Source organism: Motacilla alba, chromosome 6, assembly GCF_015832195.1.
Source record: "Motacilla alba alba isolate MOTALB_02 chromosome 6, Motacilla_alba_V1.0_pri, whole genome shotgun sequence".
NCBI lineage: Eukaryota > Metazoa > Chordata > Aves > Passeriformes > Motacillidae > Motacilla > Motacilla alba.
In genome coordinates, this window is record NC_052021.1 from 18202455 (window position 1) to 18228376 (window position 25922).

General features: G+C 41.7%; 1 protein-coding gene across 7 annotated transcripts in view; it reads right to left on the reverse strand.

Annotated features, from left to right (window-relative positions):
* ARHGAP22 (Rho GTPase activating protein 22) overlaps positions 1–25922 on the reverse strand; it is a 126068-nt gene that overhangs the window by 46714 nt on the left and 53432 nt on the right. Inside the window, exon 1 of one of the 7 annotated variants that reach the window (XM_038141262.1) lies at positions 17357–17637. The exons of 4 other annotated variants lie outside the window; for them this stretch is intronic. Coding sequence is in view for 2 of the 3 variants with exons in the window: in XM_038141259.1 (XP_037997187.1) it covers positions 7592–7643 (52 nt within the window). In the remaining variant the exon portion in view is untranslated. Of the gene's footprint in view, positions 1–7591; positions 7902–16506; positions 16802–17356; positions 17638–25922 lie in introns of those variants that run through there. 2 more of the 7 variants (XM_038141261.1, XM_038141259.1) reach the window with 2 other exon arrangements.

Consider the following 25922-nt stretch of genomic DNA (forward strand, 5'->3'; position numbering starts at 1 on the left):
ACCCCAGAGAAGTGACATCCTTCCCACAGAAGTTCTTCAACTTTCGCTGGTCTTCCTAGATCTGCAAGGCACGCTGTAGTCTACATGATCTCTCCTCATATTATTCATCCAGAATGCTTAGCTGGCAAAAGGGAAACCCTTCTGTGTGAAAACCTGGGTCAGCAGCCGCCACTCCACTACACCAGACTCAGTATCTTAGCAAAGCACACTGACACCTACTGAGGGCTACACTACATTTCCAAAATGTCCTCTAAGCAAGCTTATGTTATTTGAAAATTTGCAGGTCTCTCATGTTTCAAGCAAAGGCTACTGATCAAAGCTAGGTCACAGCCCTAGAAACACAGTCTCTTTATTAATAAGGGAAACTAAAAGAATTTCCACAAAGGAGCACAGAAAGGAAGCAAATGCTCAGCAGACATTACAACTTGCAGGAACCTGCCAAAAGTCCTGAAGGCTAACACAGGTATGTACAGCAACCAAGTGTATTACAGCAACTTTCTCCTGGTGTGAGAGCATATTTGCTGCATGGATGACCACACTGGGCAGCCAAACTCTAACTACACCCCAGTTATCTCCAGAGCAAGAAACATTGCACATGCAGAATACATGTGGCCATTTTAAGACCCACATATTCTGGGGAAACCCAGCCATCAACATATTTTATGCTGGTCAAATACAGAAGCTGAAGTTCTTATCCCAAAGAACTAAAAAACCTTGCTCAATGTTTGTTGTGATATACTACTTAAATGGAAATGCCAGCATTGCTATTTGAGCTGATTCTGCCAGTGCTATGAACAACATAAATTAAATCTAATTGCATAGATTTAGGCCACAGAGAATGAGAACTTGCATGAGACCAGCAGAATATCACTCTCACTATTTGGAACACCCTCTATAGGCAATATATTTGTTTATTTTTATGCTTATAGAAGCAGAAAACCCATTTTGAAAACGTTGACATAAGTTGGGCTGCTGCACATATTACCTGAGCCTGGCTGGTCCAATAAGAAAAATACAAGGAGGAAACAGGGCACACATATCTGCCTTGTGAGCCTCCTCCCTCTCCTCACCCTGCTCCTTTCTCCAGGGCACAGAACTGTATGCAGCCATTGCAGGCAGAATGTGTTATAGGAATTTGTCTTTGTAGTCAAAGGCAGAATAACAGCCAGAAACCAGACTCTGCTCAGCCAATGACAGGGCACGTACTGAAAAGCCTTCCAGCTTCCGTTTCAAAACAAAGAAATCTTGATAAGCCTAAAGGCAGCAGCTGCTGCCAGCCGCATGCAGCCGTCCTTACCTTGGGGACACCTGCTGAGCTGCTGCCTGTTAAATATTACATTAAAACAGCAGCTTTCCAAATAATGAATTATGTATCTATAGTAAAGCTGTGGTACACAGGGGCCTGGGAGGACATGGTTCGGAAATCGAAGAACCATTTGGGTTAATGGTCTGCAAGGCTGGAAAAAAAAATTACTGACGGCTTAATGATTTGTCAGAGCCCCAACAGAAGGAATGAGGGGAGCATAGCAAGTGCCCCCTACTCTTCCCTTCCACATTTTTTGAAGTAAGAGCAATCAGATGAGTTTGAAAGTCCCTAAAAGGGGTTATAAATCTAAAACACAGGGAAAAATAACAGGGCTATAAGCTTGTATGGCTTGTGATGGCAGCCAGCTTCAGTGTTCTAGCATTAAAGACGCAGAAGGTTCCACTGTATCATGTTCTTCATTTAAATGGTTCATACTGCGAAAGCAGAAACCCAAGACAGCAGTAACTGTTGTCTTCAAAGTCTGGTTCTGCCAGTTACCTCAAAGTGAAAACTCAATCCATGGTCTCTGAAGCAAATCTGCAAGCACTTGTCAAACACACACAGCTTCTCCAGCCTTCCAGAGAGGTTTTAATTCTCTTGCCTTGTTTAATTTAAGATCACCAGTTAGGTGATCCGAATGCCTAATTGTGAAAGCATTATATGCTTGTAATGACCATAATGAAGGAGCATATTTGTAGATATTCTACTCCTGTCTATGAGTCTAAATATGAGGAAGGCTGATTCTCAGGAAGTCAACAGTAGAAAGAACTGTTTATACCATACTCCTTATCCTAAGACAAGCTTCATCTAGTCCAGTTCTGTTACTGTTCTGTCCAATTAAAAACATCCAACACAGCTTGGATGGCATTTTTCAAAAATGGAATAGTCACACAACAGTAACTGCAAACCAATCATAAGTATATGAAAACAGAAGTGATGGTTTCAGTGTATGCTTCAGCTATTTCAGTATATGATTCAGTATATTTCATATGATTTCAGTATATGATGTAGCGTCAATTAAATAAATTAAAGAAAAAAATATTGTCCATTGCTGGAATATGCTTTTCACATAGAATTAAACATAAGTGTTCTGGGAGAACAGGCACAGAGACTGAAACTACAATTCCAGGTTATACTGTGCATCAGTGGAAAGATGCCTTCTCTGTATTAAAAAAAAAAAAAAAAAAAATCCTTTGAATGCCACAATGAGAAAGTCCTACATACCAGTGGAGAACTGACATACAGAGACACTCAATGATTTCCAGTATGACACCACTGGCTATCAGCTAGCAGAGTCAGAATGAAAAACACAGCTACCACATCCAGGCACCCGGATTAATCAAACATGGATTATCACAAAGCAAGGAATACTGTTTAGAGAGTTGGTTGTGTGGAACTGCAAAGGCAGTGCCAGCCCTAGAAAGCAGAGAGCAAAGAATGAAAGGAAAAACTGAGCAGCATGAAGCTTGTTCTTCCAGCACAGGATGGGAGAGGAAAGGAGGCCATTTTCTCAACAAAGCAGCGCTCTCAAAATGGGAAAGCCACATAGGAAATTAGGAGTGTACTTGTGTCTCACAAAGCTGTTCCTTTGCTCAGCAGCTCCAGAGGTTGCCTGGCACCTCCTCTCTCTGGAGAGCTTTAACTGGTGAGCTGAAGTCACCGTGCTCTGAGCAGTGTGCACATGGGTCACTGAGAGGCGGCGCAGCGTTGGCCAACTCTGCCTCTAGAGCACTACGATTCTTGGCAGCACAGGCCTCTCTGGCTGCTGAATCCCAGAGTCCTGTGGAGACAGTGGCCCAGATCCCACAAAAGCCTAGATACTGATTGGACAAAGCCCCAATTCCACTCAGATTTTAATACCGATGAGGGAGATTGGCACCAGAACCACATGGCTTTGCAAGTCATTTACTGAACAACAGACATGTCTCTGTGGTGTCCTGCCAGCTCCTTTCATATCTCCCAGCCCACGGAGTCCAGCACACCATTTCCTGGGGGCTCAAACAACTCGAAACAGTCAAGTGTACAGTCAGGATCCAGACTGTTTGTGGACTCATCCTCTACACCCAAGCACCTTGCATTGATCTCAGATATCACCTCAGGGTATTACCATTGCTTGCACCTTGCTGCATCCCAAGCCTATGGAATGAGTTTATTTGTAGGGATTTTTAAGACTGATTTCTAGTCAAGGAAACAGTTGTAGTAAATAACACACCAGTTCAAGAAGAAATAATTATCCAGGCCCTTTTCTTCCTCATCATGAGGCTTTTGTTCTATTTTCTGAACAGGAGCATCCACCAGGGAAGTGCAAAATACAAAGGGTTAAGGTCACATTGCTTAGGCTTCAGAGTTGAAAGAAAAGCCCCACACCACCACAATTTCCAGGTCCATCTAACAATGAATTTATCTAAACTCCTTTTTCTCTCCACTAACACTACTATATCAAACTGGAGATATGTAGTTGGGTTAACTGCATGAATTACTAACAGAAAAGCAAAATCACAGTGGCCCCTTTTCAACATGACTGCCATAGATGCAGAGCTTCCTCATTTCCAGTTCTGTACCTTATTCCCCTCAAATCATAGTGTTGTATGGATTGAATGCTTCCTTTTGCCAGGATGGCCTCTCAACTTTCATAATGTGTATAAAACCATCCACCCTGTGAGCACATCAGAGGAGGAAACAATGAGGCACAGACAAAATGAAGCAGGAGAGGTAATAGAGCTCAGGCTCAAATCCTGCCGTTAGCATGACCAGCCTTGGAGGTCCCCAGAGACAGAACCTTTAAGAATACTAAAAGCAAAGCTGAAAGTCTTGTAGGTCAACATCATGCAAAAATGACCTAATTGTCAGCCATCAAATATCCTGAGGTTGCTGGGCACGGGCTGCTCTTCTCACGCAGCAGCCAGCTGAACCCTCCCAGGAGTGGCAGCCACATCACTTGTCTGCTGCACATGGCATTCTCCCCAACAGTTCCGTTTGCTGAACACAAAGGGTGAGCCCTCAACATTAAAGAACGCTCCCCTCCTTTGAAGTTTAGGTTGTTTGGCTTGCCTGGCTACAAACTAAAACTGCACCTTAATCATCCAGCTTTGAAGTCCTGTAAATCTACAGCTGCAGAAAAGTAAGGACCACTTGGCAATAAAACATTCATTATTAAATTCTTTTGAATTTAAGTGGAAAAGGCTTTCCTGAAGCTGAAACTTTCTTTTTTGCCCACTAGAAATGAAGACATAAATGAAAAATCAACAATGACTTTCCAGATCAGAGGTAAATATGACTAGGTGACATTTCATAGCCCCAGTTTTGAATAGTATTGACCATTGTTCAGGAAATGGCGAAAGAAAACAAAAAAAAATTGAAAAAAGACATGAGAAAACTGAATGTTTTAACAACAGGCTGCAGAGGTTAATAAATAGTTTCATCATTTTGATGCCTTATTTAAGGTGTGTGTGTGGATGTAACTGATAGGAGTTTGACTGAGGTTAAACTGATAATAGGAAAAAACAAAGAATCCAGAATCTGTCATTGCTGCACATTTAACAGAGGGTATGAGCAGGGGCAAGGCTGTGCCACCAAATGAGACCTACAGGAATTCTCCACAGGCCCAACAGCCTGCATAACAAAGGATATACAGCAAGAGAGAACACTACTTTGGCTTGGGTGTTTCATTTCAGGCATGTCTGGAAACTCTTGCAGCCTCCACAAAAACAACTAGGGAATTAATCAAAACACAGTGTGGCCTGGCATGGAGTACTAGTGAGGAGATAAAATGGCGCATTGTGAGAATAAATCTCACTTGGAAAGAAACAGGCTTCATCTATAACCTGGTATAATAGAGCTAAGCCACAAAATCCTGCACTTCCTGGAATTTCAGGCTATAAGGCTTTGGAGAATCAGCTTCCAGTTCCCATCTCTGCTGACCGCTTCCTGTATTAATCTAGGCAAGTTCCCTCTCAAGGCTGAACCAGGAGCATTTACCTGGAGTTTTGTTTCCCGTTCAACCAATATTTCTTGGCCATGAATTGTTCATAGCCCAGCTTCTGTCCCTAGACCATCTGAACCTGTGGGAGAGACCACAGGTCGTACACTAATCTCACTCCTCCTGATGGTTTGCTCCTTCCCTGTTCAGAGATACAGAGAACAGCAAGGTCAGAACCACTGGAGCCTGTGGCTACTACAGTTTTTATGCAACCACATTTTTGATGCTATGCCTAGGGCACTGTTATCATTTAGTGCCTTTGAACAACCACATGTACTTACTGGGAAGGATGTCCTTATTCAGATGACAGTAAAACACTCTGCAAATTAAGTGCTTTCTGAAAAGGAGTTAAAGGGGATTGCCTTAAGTAACTGGATGGAAAGTGGCTCAAAAGCTGTCAGGAGTCCAGCTTCTTCAAAGCAAGATTAGCAACAGACTGATACTGAGCAGCTCATGGAGAAGCTCAGCTACCTCAGCATTTCCCACTCAGACAAACACTGATTCACCACGGCCCTTCCCAGACTGTCCTGGAAGCAGGAAGAGAAAAGATAGCACACAGCAGAGAGGGCACCAGAAGGAATTAGGAGTCCCTACCCTGCCAGTGGGCCTTATTCAGGAGGTGCACGGGACAGTTTGATGGATTTCACAGATCACATAGCTTTTGGCAGAAACAGGCTCCAAGAGTGAACACCCTCAGTTCAGTTGGCTGAAAATCTTCCTGTTGGTAGTGACTCACTAAAAGTACAACTGGCTGCTGCTCCCTGAACATCCCTCAGTCGTCCCTCAAAGGCCCAGCCTTACCTCTCCTGGCTGCGCCATCAGCCCCTCCCTGCAATGCAGACACAGGTGAGGCAGGCACCTTTCCTCAGCCCCTGTCTAGAAACACATTGCTGCTGTGGCACATACCATAAGGGAACAAAGCACTGGACAGCTGGCTGCCCCCAGAAGATGAGCAAAAAACATCCTATGCCGCCTTAGAAAGTGGCATTTAAATGTACACATGTACAACAAAACTCTAAAAACTAATTTATCACAATCAAACTAATAATCCAGTTATAATATTTTCCCTTCTTTTTTAATAAAAGCTTTACTGAGATGATTCTATCCTTAGGAATTTCTGAATTATTGTGTAAATTTTCATACGTGTGTACACATTTCACTCAACAAAATACCAAATAGTTGGAACCAGCATCTACAGGTCAGCTTAACTAAATTATCACATCTCAGCTGCTAGTTCTTGTGCAATCCCATTTTAAAATAGGAACACAGGAGGAAAAAAAAAAGGTAATGCAAATTTGTTTTCTTTAAGTTTTTTCCAAAACATTTTCCTCAGTTGTACACCAGTGATGAAAACCTATACAATTCCCATTTGCATGTATCACTTAGAAAAAATTTATATTCAAACAAGGAATCAGAGAAATGCACATATTAAGTAAACACCAACATTCATAAATGCCAAGTAATATATATAAAATTAGCCAGGTGAGTGAGTCAGATTCCTCGGATCCTGTGGAACCAACACATGTCCCAGACACACGGAATCACTGCCACTCGCCTTTATGCAAACCCCACATCTGGACTACTGGCTAAACAACAAATGCCACAATGAAGACACATGCAAAGGAAGAAAATAATTTACAATCAATGTGTATATTGGGAGTTTACTACACTGTCAATTTCTACAATGCTAGAGGCAAATTGCTCTCATGAAGAGTTTTGTATGTACCTGTAGAAAAATCAATATTTCCTGAAGAAGCCCATGCAGCAATTCACAAAGTGAACCTCAAAACAGCAAGGTGAAAAATCTCTGTGGAGTCATGCACACAGGGACCCCTACATGGGAGAGATGCTAAGAGGAAATATGCTGTTCCTTCACTAAGTATAATTTATTTTATTATTTCAGTGTAGATTGAAAATAAAATGCTCCTTTTGCACAAAAGAGACAAAAAATAGTGGACCAATACTCAGCTGCCTACCTAAACTTATCTGTAAAAACAAACACCCATATTCTCTGCTGCTGTTTTATTCTGCATCAGGAATTCTCTCCCTGTACAAAACACATGCTCCATGTTTAAAGAGTTAAACATCCTCTCGCTTAGTCGGCTTTTCTGAATGTAAAATGCAAGATAATAACATACGCTGTATCTTGAACCAAAACTGCACACAGCCTAACAAAACCCCCCGTGCTAAACGACAGGCAGCATGAATAGATCCATTTCCACTGCTTGTTAATTCAAAATAAATCCTTTACTGTGATTTAAAGCAAAACAGACAACACTAAACACACCAAAAATATCATTACTTACCCTTTCGGAGACACTTGCTTTTCTTAAGATATTTGGCAGAAAAAAATGGCATGGCTGCAACACTGAGGTTTCAGCCAAAGCTGACCTTTTATTATCAAGTGCTAAGAGCAAAATGAACAGACCAAAGAGAGAAAGCAAATTATTATACCAGATCTTTAAAATGCTCAGAGATGAGCAAAGGGAATTCAGAGTGGGATAAAGTATGTCAAGTTGCACGGTGGGGATTGCAGATATCTTTCTGCTCATTAGCACTGCTGTTCGAGTTATTTAAAGTGTGCTCGGGGGAAATGAGGACAATTTCCATGACAATATGTACAGTATCATATAAGGAGGAAGCATTTTTTCAGGCAGAACTTCTGCATTACTCTGCTGCTACAACAACATATGTTCAAAAGAAAAAAATAAAAAAACCCCCAGGTTTGGATAATGTAAAAAACCCGATTCTATTAACCAGTCCTTGTCCTGAGTAGAAAATGTAGCACTATAAATCTCCTGTCATGCCTCTGGGTTATCTCTTCATTTCCTCCTTAGGCACTTCTGGCTATCTCCTTATTTCCACTTAGGCACAAGAAAACTTGCTTCAGTATGTTTTGATTCCAGACAGTCATCCTAGTACCCCCATGCCTCAGTTTCCCTGTTTTTCAAATGGGGCAACAGTGTGACAGTGCTTTTACTTAAACACAAAAATATCTTTGAGACTCTTGGGCAGTGGGTAATAAGAGAAGAACCAGAGCTTAACCCCATTGCTTTGTCCTATATGATTACAGCTGTTTATTTCCCCTTAGTCCACCATGCTGCTTTTAGGTCTCCTAAAAATCTTTTGCTTTTATTCAACCAAGCTGACCTGATTTTGAAATTCAATCTTATTTCTATTGCATCTGCTGTCTCTCTGGAGTGTTTAAGGCAGTTTGGTACTGACTTCATAACATTTTGAATTCCATATAGCCGGGACAGTACATTTAGTGGCAATGACATTTATCAGTGTTTGCCTCCTTCTAGTCACCCAGAATTCACTACCTCTCATTCACCCAACCACAGCATATTGGTTGGGCAGGCAGCAGCTCATTCCTTGGAATATAAAGGACAATGCCAAGAGTTTGACTACCCAGTCTAATGTTTCTATGCTTCAAGTCCTTCTATGTGTAATGACCCAAAGATGGAATTCACCCTTTTAAAGGTTCATGTATTCATGGAAAATGCATAAATACAAATAATCCATACTTCCAGCAGTGCTTTAGCTCTTGGCTTTTACTGATTCCAGTCTTATGGGTACTGCCAAGTCATCAGTGCACTAAGATACAAGAAAGCAGCTACCTGTCAGCAAGGGAAAACATTTTGTAACCTATAACCACTAACCCACTGACTGGATTTGAAGTCAGCTTTCTAGACTGGCAAAGGAAGTGATCCAAAGGAAACCAGTATTAGTCTCATAAGATAAAAGAATATACAACACTACAATGAAGACTGTAAAAACCAGGGCTGCACTTCACAAGATATGGAGCTCCTAGCTGTGTCTCTTCTTGAACCATTTGTTGTCAGCATGAAACAAATATTACGTTTTTTGGGAAAGACAAGTTTTATGCTCAAGAAAAATCCATTCAGCAAGCCATCTGAAAAACTCAGCACAGTTTAGAATTCATAAATGCTACGATATTCAATAGGATGTCATTGTTCTTGTATCTGTACCATCATACAAGAACAAAACCCTGAACCAAACAACCCAACAACTGTCAGCTCTTTCATTAGATAGTTTTGAAATCAGCTGACAAGCTTTCAGGCATAAATAATTCTTCCATAGCACACCTCAAGCTAAGGTCAGGTTAACCTGATATTGTAAAATCCCATTTCATTCTTAAGCATGCATGGAGCAGAGAGGGACAGTAGAAAGGAAAGAGATGAGAAAAGAGTCCCCTATGAGCCAGTGACACAGGCAACGGCCATCTGTGAACCACTGCAGGCTGTGGGCTGGACCTGGGGAATGTACAGTATCATAAAAGGAGGGAGCATTTTTTCAGGTAGAACTTTTGCATTACTCAGCTGCCACAGCAACATATCACCTTGGAATGGGGGCCCAAGCTTGCTACTGCTAGCTGCAGATGGCCCAATCTACACCATATTTAATCTGGAAACACTGCCTGATCTTGTGTCATTAAAAAACTCCCTGACACTTTCTCCCAGATTTAACATAATTTATGGCCTCACAAATCTTTCCATGGATATCTGGAAATATTTGGGGGTGGGGACCCTTTCCATCACTCCTAATTCCTTCCAGCAGACCCTAAACAAAAATTTGCTCTAGAATCTGGTTATTTTGAAGGAGAAGTTAAACAGTCAGGATAAACTCTGAGTTCATTCCTAAACCTCATGACGCTTCCTTGTGCTATCACTGTGTGGTACATGGGAAAAGATGTCATGCCCAAACAGCCCTCAAAACACCAGCTTCCTCTTTGCCAGCAAACATGTCCCACACGCAGTGACACACCAGACTGGAGTTCCTGATGAACTAAGTCTGCCTTTTTGCACTCAGTAAACTTAAAAAAAAGCCCAAAACCTAACCAGTAAAAACCACAGCACAACCACAAGGGAACTCCCTTCTCTGCCAGTTTAACACAGGGTCAAATACAGACTAATGCAGTAGTCCCTCCCAGCTGCCTAAGATCCTGACCCCTTAATGACCTTGCACAAACCCCTAGTGCTTTTAACTCCAGTACCCTATATTCTGCTTCATTTCCAGCTCACTCTGCCCTTGGAGCTAAAAACAGAGGTTGCCCTCCTGTTAGACTTGCAATTTCCAGGGAAAACTTTGAACTTATGTAAACAAGCATCTGTATCTCTCATCCAGGGCCATGAAACACAGGATCTCTCTCTATCCCTCCCCACCTCCTACCACCACAGCCTGCTTTGAGAAACCCTAAGACCTTGTATCTTCATGATGAGAAAACTGTTTATTCTTTGTCCTCTGGCACTCTTCTGTTGCTCAGGCATAGCTTTCCTTAATCAGCTCTCCAGACAGACTAAAATCAGGTAAAACTTTCCATCCTGACAAAAATCTGCACATACCAAGAATAGAATGAATTGGACCCAAATCATCAAATGCTGTCATTCACCCACTGTTAAGACCAAAGAGAGAAATTCCCTTAGTAATGCTTTTAGAAAGGGCTAGATACAACTGGGACTGCAAGAAATCTAAATTTTTCTGTTATGTATCATGGTACTAAAACCACATTAACATACGATCAGTGGGTTTCTCCTCTTTTATTCATCCTTCTTCCTACAAGTTCAGATCCCAATTCAGAGAGACTGACTTGGGAGTGCACAGAGCACAACCTTTACTACTAGCAGCAGGCTAAGTAGTGTGGAGAAAAGCACCCACGGCTCTTCATTACTGCATTTTCTGTAACACATTTCAGTATCAGGTTTCAAAACACTTTACTGAAAGACAGCATCATCTTCTCCATCACACAGATGGGAACTGGAGAAAGGGACTGTGACTTCTGTATAACCACCACACAATTAAAAAAGGGAACAACAGGGAGATTTTTCTGATATGTAAGTGAGCGACACATAGGTTTTTGGTTCCTCTTCTCTCTCCCAAGAAGAGAGAGGCCCAAGAAGATTTTACCATCTTAGACAGAGAATGACATGACTGACAGCAAACATGAAAACTCCTCATTTCTATTAAAGGTCATTAGTTGTTTGCACATGTTGAAATTTTCCACTGAATTGCAGCCTTGGGGGATTTTCTGCTGTTATTTCCCACCTGGGCCCAGTTAACATGAAACTCAGAGAGAAAGGCACTGAGACACAACCTTATTGTTACAGGATCTCATCACAGACTATGTGATCAGGCTGTGTAGCTCTCACAGTGCTAGAGTGCCAGTGAGGGGTGGGCAGCAGGGTGGAGCTGTCCTCCACCACACAGTAACACCTGCCTGCTCTGGAATGGCAGCTGGTCGAGAAGCAGGTGCTCCCTCCCTGGCTCCAGCACCGTGCCCAGGCTGGAAAGGGACCAAGGCTCTGCAGCCCAGCAGGGTAAATGAACAGGCAGGTGGCTGTCAGAGGATGGCAGCGTGGTGTGCCAGGCAAAAGCTGCTCTGCTTTGCAAGCCCAGACACAGGAGTGATACCAGATGACTGCAATAATACCTCAGCCTGCTTCCATACACCCAACTCCTATTTTATCAGATGAAAAGAGCATGCACTCAGGGTACCAATTTAAAAAAAATTCTCCCCCCTACAAAGTGACCAGAATAGATTTCTATCTGTTGCTGATTGGGCTGATAAAAGTAGTTTTGTTTTTTTTTTTTTTTTTTTTCCTTTCAGCAGTTTAGAACTAAGCCTGCCCTAGAACAAGTAGGGTCATTTTAGTCTGTGACCACATACATAAATTGTATCTGCAGAACAAAGGAATCTCAGGTCAATTAAAAAGATCCTGTGGCTATAATATTCTTCTGGGAAGATGCCATCTACATATGCTTATTACAGCCACATAAATCCCACCCCCTCATTTGCCTCAAGCAAAGTAATTGTCTTGAAAAGCAAGCAAAATAATTATTTTTCCAACATACTTGTCATCATTAATTATGGCCAGAATAGCCAAGTAGGAGCTCATGCCCAGGCTTTTAAACGCTTGTAGCTAGTTAGCATGGCTGCCTGTAACTTTTCAGCTTTTTCTGCAGTGTTAACATTAACATACTGTGGCTTCATTAAATCAAGGCACCCACTGACAAGCTAAATATGATTCATCTGAGAACACTGAGACCCTTCATGCTTATCTGTCCCTCAGCAAGGATGGGGTTTAATTTATGCCAATGTATAAGTATATTCGAGCACTGCTGGCTGTATTCCTAATGTCACATTCAGGCAAACGCGTTCCAATGAAGAATAGATTTTTTTTTTTTTAAACACAACAACTGGAAGTTGCAGCTATTAAATGGCAGGAATCCACTGAGCTGAAGGCATTTCATAGGCCACTTCTGCAAAGCTATGGGGCATTAATCTACAAACATGGAATACTAGCTTCTGAAAAACCAGAATGAAAGCTTTGGCCTGGCTCCTGTACTTCTCCCTGAGCCAAGTCTCCCACTGAAGTTGATGGGACTTTCCCTGCATAAAGGCTACAGAGTTTGCCCTACTTTTCTCCTTTTTTTTTTTTTTTTCCTAGTTTAACAGGACAGGCAATGGAAGGGAAAGACGTGCTGTTTCCCTGCTACATGGATAGATGTGCAGGGTTGATGTGATGTGATGAAAACCCACCTGGTTCAGAAGATTACAGTGTAGTGCAAAGTCCACAGATAGCTTCCAGAAGGCAGTTTTATCTTAACTGATTTTTGAATGACATGTTTTTAAAGTAACAGTGACTTTTGTTGGTCAACCAGCCTGAACACATTCTGGATTCTGAATCATTGCCACTCTGGCCATTCATAAATATCAGGTCAGCCCACCAAAATCAGGAGATGGGCTTCCAACCAATGGGAATTTTTCATTTTTATCCATCTTCTAGTTTCTGAGCCTCGGCAGATCCCATTTGGTATCTTTATTTTAAATCCATAAGCATTAAGAGATTGTTCTTTATTGATGAAAGCTGCAAGTTTTACATAATTACAGTATTTGGAATTAGGGTTTTCAAGGGAAAACACATACACACAGTGAGATAGCATATAACTTCAGGCCTATGTGCCTTCAACAGGAAATCCCAGAGCCTTGTCACATTTTTCTTAATTCATTTTGTAAATGAAGTAAATTAAATTATTCAGGTACTCAGAACAGGATGAGGACAAAAGTATCTACAGCACTTACAAAGCAGAACAAGACAAAAGGGTAAATCTGTAGTGCTTAGTTAAGAGACACTGATATAGTAAACTGATTGGTAACACATTTTTACTACTTCAACTGGGCACAAAGCATGGCTTTTAGTGACAAGTAAATAAACCACAACAGAATAAATCACGAAACCTGTATGTGCTGTGAGAGTGGGAAAGGAGTCTTTGCTTACAGCCTCAGCACAAGAAATAGATGCAATTGTGTTCCTAGTCCTACTAGCAAGAAGTTTAGCACAGGCACATGTACTCTCCACCCTGATCAGAATAATGGAAACTGAGACAAAGCAGAGCTGCTGGTCAGAAGCTCCAGACAAGCCCCCCAGAGTCTCTTGCTGGATTCTCCAGCACAGCCACTCAGAGCACCACAACTCTGCCCTCATGTGCAGCTGAGACAAGGAAAGGCCCCGGGCGCCAGTTAGGGGAAAGGGGTTTTTTTCTCCTCAGAGTAAGCTCCGATTTTCATCCTCATTACACAATTGCCACTCCACAGTCCCTCAAGCATAGATAATGTACCACAGCAATGCCAGTCACCATGCAAACCTCCCCAGGCTTTTACAGGGAAAGGGAAAGAGGAATAAAGTAGTAAAATGCAAATCAGTCACATACTGAATTTCAAAGCTGCCTTTAATTACAATTCTTCCTGTTTCCCTGGATGTTTGGAGCACTGCTTTAAGCAAGCCAAACTGATAAACAGAGTCCTGATCATCTTATTAAACTCCTTCAAGCATATAACATCTGCCTTGGCAAGTCACTGGCTTTGAACAGAATCTGAATTCTGTGCTACAGTGAGGCAGAAGAATCAAGGTACTATACTTCAGTATTTCTATTTTCACATCCCTCCACTGGGCAGAGACTGAGACAGAACTTCTCTTTCATGCACAAACGTGAGGAAACAGAGACAGCGCAGGTTCCTGTAAGACTCCTGAACAAGAATGCATCTTCTTTAAGGGTTATACCACTGCTTTCCTGGGACCTGCAGAGGCCAAGATTCCTCCTTTTTGGATGACACCTCCTCAGGGCAGCAACTTGACAGTGAGCTTTCTATTTTCCCTTTGCCTCTACCGGAGACAACAGCAGGACAACTACTTCTCTTCAGAACTGACAATTACATAAGTTTTTAACCCAGCTAGAAAACAGGCTTATTAAATACAGCAAAAGCTGCCTGTATTTCAAGGTGCAGCAGGAGAAATAAAGACAGCCATGACACTTGGCCAAATTCTCAGTCAGCAACAATGATGTCAGCATAGCCCGATTTATCCTCCGCTGACAGATCTTACCCCTCTTGTTTCCAGCAAAACCACAGCTGAGAGCTTTAGGCCTGTTCACTGAGCTCCGGGGCTAGATTTATACTAGGAGCTTTTCCAGTGGTGCCAGAGAGTAGAAGGCTGAAGCATCACTCCAGTACACCATCAGCTTAGACTAATGGAGCTGCAGATCTGCTACCATAACACATCCTGTAGCCCACACTGACAACACTGTCCTATAAAGATGGGTAATGGATATTGAACTGCACTGGCAATGTCTGCTAAGGCAGATGTGGTCATCAGAGAGGACATCTATTTTCACCCCTGACCAGTAAAGAGAGTATAATATATATACAGCTTCAGACTGGTACACCTAGAGTAATTTAAGCACCTTTATTCACAGAAGCATCTTCACAACAGAACAGAGACAGAAGAAATGAAAGCGTATTTCAAGGAGATCGGAACAGTTTTTTAATTCAGTGCAAATGGGTTTGGCCCAAATTAAAACCTCTCAAGATACCACATTTTGCAGAAAGTATTTCAATGTCTTTACTAATAAATATGTCTCTTATCTAAAAGCTGATCTCCAACAGAAGAAAAGTTCAGGCAAAAGCAACCAATGCAAAAATTAAGAAAAAAACATTTGAAAGACAGTTTGCTATTCTGGGATAACACAAAAGGAATTTTTTGCTTTGCTGAAAAGTAATTTCAACCTCTCTTTCATCTGATTTTTCCAGGAAGCCTTAACTGATATCTTTCCCTAGATTTCTTACTCTGAGATCATCACCTTCACAGGAAAAAGATGTAGCCAAGTAATAAAAAAAAAATCTGAGAAAAAATAGAATCCCACAACAAAGCCCAAACCCCCCCAAAAACAACAGCCAAACAACAAAACCACCCTCCACCCCCCACCCACCCAGACTAAACAAGGCTTTTACTTTTCTCCAGTGGTATCTAGATTAAGCCCTAAAAGCTTCTTTGTTCACAAAAGGCCCTGCAGGTGAGAGTGTCACAGGGGCTCAGAGGACTCCTTTCCCAGTGGAGTAGCACAGATAGTAGGAGACATTTGCACACTCTGTGCTCAAACTGCTTTGATCCATCAACACCACCAGCTAAACACTTCACACCACCAGCCTCACTGATAAGGACTGTCAGCATCTTCATCACTCTCCTACTGCACACAGGGGTCACTTCTCAGAGTCTGCATTACTTTGCTTTACTCATTTGTCCTTATGGAGAGCAACAGTCTCTCCACCTTTCATACTGAATATATAGACACTCTTGCACTAAATTGCACTCTTGCAATTTAAAGGGAGAGGCTCCTCCCCTCCAAGTTTCTTTCCCCCACTGCGCAGCAGAAAAATATCCCAACACACTTGAAGCCAGTGCAGTGATACACACTCGAACATCTGAAGAGCCAGGAATTGAGATGTTAACTCTAAAACCCACTAGTGGTGATGCAAATATCCTCATATAACAGGTTAAGATGATTTACTGCTAATCACTTGCACACGAACACCCAGGTAACACACTTAGCCCTCCCCATCACCACCTGCACAATGACAATCTCAATTTTAGAGCTGTGGACAGCTGCTTCCTACAGCTGACAGAAATTATGTTTTTCGATCATGGTACTACCTCAAAATACCAAGAATTAAATATTTAGACAGAGAAATCATTATTGATTAGATTTGGTAACAAGGGATCAACGACTTAAATCAAGTACATAATGCAGCCACAGGATGGGGAGGGAGGGGGATGAGATCTCAGGATGGAAGAAGGATCAGAGCAGGGGTATTCAAAAACCTCATAGATTTTAGGCTCAAAAGAGTTGGATCCTATGGGTTTACCTGACAATCTGGAAAATGAAGCAGCCTGGAACATCTTGATTCACAAGTTCTAGCCCCCAGTATCAACAGTAAATAAATGGTTTAGTTGAGGGTATACCATGTACACCTCGCTGCTAGCTGAAACAAGTTTCAGAATGTCACACAAACTTTAATCAAAACAAAGAAACTGATGATCTTCCCCAGGATACCAGTGTCTTGGTGGAGTACAGAAACAACACATTTCCTCATCTAATTTTTTTGCTTTGCTGTTTCTTCCCTCTTCCTGCAATGTATGTACAGTGTGGTTCCTACTGTGGTGGCAGTAGGATGTCTGCATTTTAAGTACCAGCACTCATGCTTGTGATCCATGGGTAGCCACATTTTGGACTTCTGAACAGGCTGCTACAACCAGCGTGAGAACCCTTTCTGGAGTCATCTTGTCTCCTTAGGTCTTTCCTGATACACTCACTAGAGTGAGCAGTACCTTAGCTAAGAATGTGTCAGGCTTCTCCTGTTTTGTAGTGCACTGCAGAGGATGTCTCACTGTGCAGCAATGAAAATGTACAACAGACATGATGCTCAGCGCCATCCACCTGCTATCCATAGACAAGGAGCCTTTCTGCAGGCACTGCTCAGCTGCAGCCACCATTCCCAGTACTGCATCACAGCACTGCCACCAAAAGAACAGGCTGGATCCGACCAGCTAGCCTAAGCAACCTCATCACAATATTCCACTGAGCAAGGTAAGTGGGGTTAAAAACTGAAATTGCCCAACTCTTGATTAAATGAAGAATTTTGCATTATTACCTAGCACTAGGCATTGTAAGACTCCTTCAGTCACCCGGAACACAGCTGTTCTGCCCAGGATTACCTGTGTTTTGCAGGCTGGGCAGCTCACCCGGGGCAGAAAGGGTCGCATGGTCCAGGATGGATCTGCCCCTCCAGCCTGGTACTGACAGCAGTCCAGGTCTTTCTGTCCTGGTGGAAAGGAGTCAAGTAAATTCTGCTAAGAGTCTGACTGGGTCACCTAGGAAGGGTACCTGGGGAAGGAAGAACATCTCTGCAACTGATTCTTCTGAGACAGAGGCTTCTCACCCGTCACTCCTGAATCAGCTTTCATGTTTTTTCCTGCTGTGCTCTAAAGCACTACCTTTTTCCTCAGCACTTTCCTCTCCAGATCTTTTCCCAGACTGATTTCCCAAGGCCAGTGGGTAATTCCCAGTCTGAAAACCCTGGAGAATGATCTGGCATTTAGCCCACTCCATCCAGGAGTCGACAGAACAGAGCTAAGACTGGTGGTTGGACCTTCAGGGCCTCACACAATACTTCTGACAATTAAGTTTCCTCATATTGCTCCAATGACCTTGCACACATGACAGTGTTTCCTGAGTGGACAGCAAACTGTGTTCTATACCTGCCACTAACTCTTCCTTAAAGAAATCAAGGCTGGACAGTCCCTTTGAACATAAGGATCAAGCTTACATTATTATGAAGTACAAAATTTCCAGCTACCTATAAATCTTTGTGTTATCATGACGTATATTTTACATGCAGTCATAAAAAGAAAGAGAAATAATCCATGTAATGACTGTCCCGAGCTAGACCACTTGTCCAAGCAAGAACATAAGTACTACAAAGGTAACTAATCACTAATCAACAGGAACATGATAAATGATGAATTTCAAAAAGAGCGTTGGTTTCTAAAGGGCAAAGTTTTCCAGACAAAATGGGCTAGCTTGCTGCAAGGAGGCTGTAAAACAAGTAAAGTGCAGCAGCAGCAAAGTGCTTGGATTTTGTTTCAGTCTCCATGGCTCTAGAATCCCTTAGTACTAAAACTCAAGATGTCTGGAATATGAACACTGTCAGAGGTACTCAGAACTCAGGCTTCTCAAAAAAGCATTGTCATAGCACTCAGTGTATTCAACTTGAAAAGAAATATGCAATAGGCAGCAACAGAGCACGAAGCTGACAGAGAGGAGGCCATTTCTGCCCTTAACAGGAACATGGCTTTGATTCCTTTGCCACAGTTCCCCATATGCAAAAGGGGGAAGAATACTACTTATTTCATTCTTGTGTAACATGGCCGAGGCTCCACAACAATTAATGCTGGCTCTAAGCTACAAAATCACTTAATAAGGCATGACTGAGCTAGATCAGGCACAGACACAATCACATTTCTGTCAAGTTAGGGAAAGCACACAATAGTTTACATCAGCTTTATGCCAGCTGCAGGAGAAAAGATACCTAATCCAACAAAACTGGAATGATAGAAGCAGACCATATCTATATAAGCAGACCATATCTGAGTAAAAATAAAGCTTGCTAGTTTACAGCCTGGGGGGGATGTATTTTCTTTTTTTAAAAAAAAAAAATTGAAACATCAAAGAGAATTTATATCAGAACAGTACTTTGGATCACATGCCTGCATCTTTGGTACTAACAGCTCCAAAACCATGTTCAATTTTTGAACAGCCCCAGACTGTCAACTCTTCAGTACGTGTTAAACTTCTCATCAAATGCACACAGTATGAGGTTCTAGTCTCAGCTCTTCTTCAAATTTTGTATTTAGATTTTTGTTTGCATCTCCATTTAGAAGCTTCCAAGATTTCTCTCTCCCTAGGGAACACATCTTTAAATGTTTTATTTAGTGTTCAGATAGTATCTTCATAAAGATCTGTAAACAGAAATATGTGAGAGCGTGTGAAGATAGTACAAGCACTGCAAACTGCAGTGACAGAAGTAGAACAAAGAATCCTAGATCGGTTACAAAGACAAAAATGTGTCACATTTTTCATCTCACACAAACCATGTGAGATGAAAAATAATGTATTATATGAAAACAATACGTATGTTATGGAAAAATGAATCCCAGCAACCACCACAGTTGACAGGGAATGGTTAATTACGAAGGAATCTGTATGTGATAAAAGCAGCAAAGAAGGCATTGTTTTGTCTGCAAAACAAGAGATCTCACATCATCAATCCTCTTCCAACATATTACATGGCTCTGTGAACTTCAGATGATGTTGTACAGTTACCTGCTGTATGCCCACTGAACACCTTCTCAGCCTCACAGACAGGGCTCTTTCCCTGCTACTCCTGTCTGAATTAAGTGATTTTACTAAAATTGGAACAAGCCTAATATCTGTGAAAATCAGACTTCTGTGAAAGTTTTATTTTTCAACAAAATTATTAGGTGACCTAGCCATGAAAAAGCAAGGTTAAAATGTTACTGGCTTTTCTGTTACTATACAGCCTACATACAAGCTAGTGTAAACAGTTTGTAAAGGCTATCACAACTACTTATGTGATTCAGAACTAGTTCCATGCCTTCTCACCACACATGTACCATGCAGGGTTTTCTTATAAACTAATATGGAGTGTGCTGAGTTGCTGTTCAACCAGGCAGGCAGTTCTGTAGTTGTCACTAGTGGATATAAACCATACTGTCTTGCACCGACACACGTTCCTAAATGCTGTCTCATGTTTCTCTAGGATTTTCTGTAAAGTTATCCATTTATACTTTAAGACCGTATCTTCTGAAATGGGATCAGAAAACTGAACTTCAGCGTTAGTGTCTACAATACTATCCAGAATTTATGCAAACCTCAAACCATGGAGAATATACACCAGGAACAATTCAAGCTGACCCTCATCCTGAATAGGCTGATTTCTGATGGAATCATCTCCCTACAGCACTCCAGGGCTTCAAGACAACAAAGTGAGTAGAAAAAAAGGTGATGCAGAACTTATTAAAAGGTATGTGAAAACATCACAGGGCCATGCTACTAAGTCAGAAAAAAATTCTCAAGTGGTCTGAAAGCCAACAACCTGCAGCACCAAAGGCCAAAGCGGTAGGGAGAGAGGGCTGGCTGGCCCCTTCATGACCCTGCTTGGACCTTCAGTTCCTGCAAGATCTTCCCCACAAAAGGCAGCTGGGATGACATTTTAGGCTTAAAGGGGAAAACAACAGGACAAAACAATAATGATTCAACATAGAATTGATGTTTCTTCCAAACTCCTTGCTTTCCTCCTGCCTGCAGGGAACCCTTGCAAGAAGCCACAGCAACAGTTCCTTGTCTCTCTCTCCCCCCTGTAGCTGGATTGGTGTCAGCAGCAGTGAGGCATACACACTTCCTAATCAAGTTATTTACAACTGTTCATCACAACATATACATACCACTTGCCTGTTTATGACAAAAATTAATCTCAAAGGCTCAATTGCTACAACATTAACAAATCAACATGGTGCAACAAACAAAACTGGTTTTTCTAGTAATAGCAAGATTAACTGTGACTCAAAAGACAAAGAGACTGACTCACCATCTCATTGCTGGTTTAAGATTAAATCTACGCTGATCTCATATTTTAGCAGTCTTACTCCAGCTATACACCTCACTGCTTGGGAATGGACTCTGCTCTCTCAATAGTCTTATCTGGTAAACATGAAGTAAATAAAATAATTGAATACTGATGTCAACACCTTCATTGTCAATACCTTCATTGAGGGTTTTTTAACTTCTCCATCCATCAAAACTTTCAATAACAGTGTTTACCCCCCAATCTTATGTGGCTGCTATTATGTCTAATTTCAGTCAAATACCTTTACAAGTCAATTCTTTTCATCCTTCTCACTCATGTGTTTTTATAAAAATAAATATGTGTATTTTTAACTCTATATAGAAATATATTTTGGTTTTAAGAGCTGTGTTGAATGCTGTACTACACTGAGCCATGAAGGAGTGGTCCTTCTAAGGATGATAACTAATATGTTTATGGGTAAGTGGTAACTATATGCTACCTCCTTTCTGGTGGATGATGGCCCCCAAGCCAACACTTTCACAGAAGCTGTTGGGGCAGTTAACATTTCTGCCGGAATTGCACTGAAACTGAATTTGTTGTCAAGTTACAAATAGCAGGGAGTCTCTGGATCTTAGAAACTATTTACAATATAGGTGGATGAATGGTAGTATTTGTTGAGAAGTAAATACATTCTTTTATCCTAATGCCTCTTTAGTGCTCAGATACTTTTCAGATGAGCTCATAAACCACCTTGCCCACTCTTGATTCTGTGAAGAATTGCCCATACAAAGACATGTGAAAAATAACATCTTAAAAGAAAGTTTTGTCTCCCCCAGTTTTTCTAACACAAGCAAATCTCTGAATATGCAGCAATGTACAGTATTATCTCTTAATCTACCTGTGATTATGAAGTTCTCGTTGATGACAAGCTAAACCTAGAAAGTGTTTGGATGCATGGGGGAAATCCTAGCAATGAGATTTTACATATCTTGGATGCCTCCTTATCCCAAATCCAACACCCAAAGGAATAGCTGCACTGAAAAAGAACACCAATTACATGTGCTGAGAATTTCAAACTGGTACCCAAGGAAGAACAGCTTGAGCCATCACAAACCACAATTGTTGCAAGCAAGTCCCTAAAAGGTCCCCGAAGATGTGGCTGGAGCGTTAGTATAACCTGGCAGGTAAACATCTTTCAGAGACTGCAACCTGATTTCTCTATTCAACCCAGCCTCCTCACTTCCATCTCAGTTTAATTCCTATGGAATTAAAAGTGGAGTAGAAATAGATGAAAGAAGGAGAATGAAAAATTAACTAAGTGATCTCTATTAATAACAGCTTAGGGGAATCAATGAGACAGACTGGGGGTGTGTTACTCCCAGGAGAGTGAGAAAGGACAGGCCAGACCTCAGCATGCCAACATGGTCTGAGAAAGAAGCTTGGAATTAAGTACACTTTAAAAATAAATCCCAGTCATTTCTGAGTGTCTCTCATGGCTGCAGTTTTAATGCTGAATCTCTGCTCACAATATTTCTGGCTTTCAGCCAAATATTTGAAAGTCGGTATGATCTTTTTTTCCCTCCTCCCTAGCCATCCATGATTTTAAAGCATTCCCACAGCTGTGAAAGAAATGATAGCTGGGAGGGAACAGTGCTTGGGTACCCAGAGGCTGCTCTCTCACATTTTTTCACAGCTGGAATTCTTCATGGTCTTTGGCACAAACCCTTGCTACTGCCTTGGCTGCTAGGCTGCCCTTTGTATGGGTGCAGCTATCTGAACAGTTTCAGAATTATTTTTAATTGGAGAAATACTGGATTTTCCCATAAGCTCACATAAAAATAGGCAGCTGTTACCACATGAGAAAAAAAAAAAAAGGAAAAAAAAGTAGCAAGCCTATCTGGAGTAGACGTTAATAATTCCAACAGATTCATATTACAGACTCCAGATATGAAGCACAGGCTGCATCTTAAGCATCTCAAAGATGTGACACGATTTCCCTTATTCACATGGCCCTTCCCTTGCAAAACTAACTCCACCCTGAAGTTCCAGTTTGCAGCACTAGAGTTGCTAAGCATGAGTGAGCTCCTGGAGAGAGGGCAGCAGGCGGGAATCACAGGAGCCAGGAGTCAGCCTCCTGTCTGCCCACTTCTTCAGCACGGGAGCCACCTCTGTCTCACAGTTTGCTGCCATTACTGTCTGTCATTATTCAAGCATAAACAGGATGAACACAGGAAACCGAAGCAGGGTCAGGCCACTTGGGATGGATGTGGAGAGGTTGTCAGAATAAGTAGAAATGAAACAGGAAAGGCCAAGACCCATCTGGAATTCAATCTGTCCAAGGATGTTAAAGACAAGAAAGGCTTTTCCAAGTGCATCACAAAAGGAAAATAAAGGATAATGTTACTAAATGGAAGGGTACCCTGGAGCAGAGGGTACAGAGAAAGCAGAGTTACTGAACACCTTCTTGTATTAGTCTTCTCTGGCAAGACCAGCCCTCAGGCATCTCTGACCCAAGAAAGGGTAAAGGAATGTTGGAAGGAAGATTTCCCTTGGTCAAGGAGGACTGGGTTAGAAAACACCTAAACAGATTTGACATCTACAAGTCCATGGGCCCTGATACAATGCAACCACAAGTACTCAGAGAGCTGGGGGACACCAAGGCAAGATTGTTCATAATCATCTTTCAAAGGATGTGACAATCAGGAAAGATTCCTGAGGACTGGAAGAAAGCAAATGTTATCCTGGTCTTCAACAAAGGCAAGGAGGATTTGGGGAACTACCAGCCAATCAGCCTCAGCTCATTCCCTGACAAGGTGATAGAGTAGCTCCTTTGGGAGGCCATCTCCTTCCACATGATGACAAGAAGGTGATCAGGGGTAGTCAGCATGGACTCACTAAAGGCACATAATGCTTGACCAGCCTGATTGTCTTCTTTGATGAAACAACTACCTGGCTGGATGAGGGAAGAGCAGTGAATGTTGTTTACCTAGACTTCAGTGTGGCATTCATTCCTGCCTCTCACAACATCCTCATTGGCAAAACCAGGAAGTGTGGACTGGATGAGTGGTCAGTGAGGTGGATTGGGAACAAGCTGAACAGCAGATCCCAGAGGATTGTAATCAGGGTCTAGTTGGAACTCTGCCATTTGTGGTGTCCCACAGGGTTCAATAACTCCAGATCATGGGGCAAATCAACCTTCTAGAGGCTCTTAAGCATTAAGAGGCACCCCCTCATATTATTAGAGAAATAACAAGACAAGTAAGTGTCGCACAACAGAGACATCTTGGGACATCTTGCAATGGGATGTGCACATACAGAGTCAAATGCATTTTCTAATGCAGAGTCCTGGCATTTTCTAACACATGACCAGATGTGTTCTTATTGCATGAATAAGAGCTGTGAGATTTTCATTCACCTGGAAGATTTACTTTTTTCATGTGCTAGGAAAAATCTAGGGAGCCTCTGGGTAGGAGCCTATTGGGGACAGGACTAGAAAAATAAACCCTCCAGTCCTCAAACCACTGAAGAATCACCAACAAACAGGATGGGAATGGGAATGTTCTGGCCTGTGTTGGTGTATTCTTGGCATCCTTGGATTAATGTTTTTGAAACCTCAGGCTGCCTTGACAGTTTTGAAAAGCTACAAATGCAGGATGAAGTGTCCTAAACTAATATGCCTGCCTAAACTGTAAAGATTTCACTTTGGCTAAAGAGAGTTGATTATTTTTCTGCCCCTCAGTTTTCAGGAAACAGAAGTCAATGTGCTCATTTACATACCACTGCTACTATGCAATTTGGCCCCTCAGTTTATGCCTGAAACTTTGCCTCTCTCAACTTAGTTTATGAACTTGATGCCTGAGATGCACTGAAATATGGCTGATAACACCAGCTGTGACAAGTGCCACAGCTAAAATCCAGGTGATACCAGAAATCCTTTGTATCACTCCACTAAAACATAGAGCTGTGGTGGAAAGAGTGACAGTGCTGCCTAAAGATGCTCACCAAGTCTGGGCTGCCAAGTGCTGGGTGCTGTCTAAGCATGCAGCTGGCAGTCTCTGCTGTCTGCAAGAAGTAACAACTGGTTGAGACAAACACGACTAAAAATAGTCTAAGGAGAGAGCAGTAGCTAATGAGCATGTGCCTGGCTTTTTCAGACCACAACAAGAGCTGGTCCATGCCCTGCAGAGTTTATCATCATAACAGACTAGAGAACAGACAGACAGGGAATTGCAGGCAGACAAAGGCAGCAGTGTGTGTTCACAGCCTCACAACAGGCATCACCAGAGCAGGAGAAGGAACTCTTACTGCTCCGTTCTGTCATGCCTAATCCACTATCCACAACAGGAACCTGTCACGCATAAATATACACATTCCCAACACATCTGCTTTATGCTTTATATTCCACTCACCTGAGCTGAGCAGTGTGCGTGCAATTAACTTTTACAGACACCTTTCACAGATTCTGCAAGTTAATCACAATACTAAGGGATTGGAAAGTAAGTATCTCAAAGGAGAAGGGAAAAAAAATTATATGAGACAAAATAACTGAATGAGATGTCTATTATTACAACACATCTGCAGCAAGGAGAAGTAAGCAAAACCAAAGGCAGATTTGGGTTATTTCTTGACTCAGAAGTACTGATTCATGGAGTGATAGTATTCAATTGCTTTTGTGCTGGATTTTATAAAATACAATAGAAGATAAACCTAGAAAATGTTATCACCAAAGACCAAATGAAGAACAGAAGATGAGGTTAAACCTGACCCTAATGGAAAATGAGCTTACAAGGCAAAATTCCATTACAAAACACTTTGAGCTTGTCAATAGTCACTTTTATACAGATTTAACTAAATTGACACAAACCCCACCACAGTTAAAATAGACGTAGCCCTTCAGCACAACTAAAGTCAGAGTACATTAAAAGTGTATCAGCATGAGTTGGTTGGATAGAGAATTAACTAAAAATCAATTTCCATTTAGTTAAGTGGGTTCAGTAATAGAGTGCCAACCAGACACAAGTAATGATGAATTCTAGCAACTGCTGTTATTTCTTCTCTAGATTCCAGTACTATGACTGACGTGCTGTATAAATTAGTCTGCAAGTTTAATTCATAAAACCTTAGTGATATACATC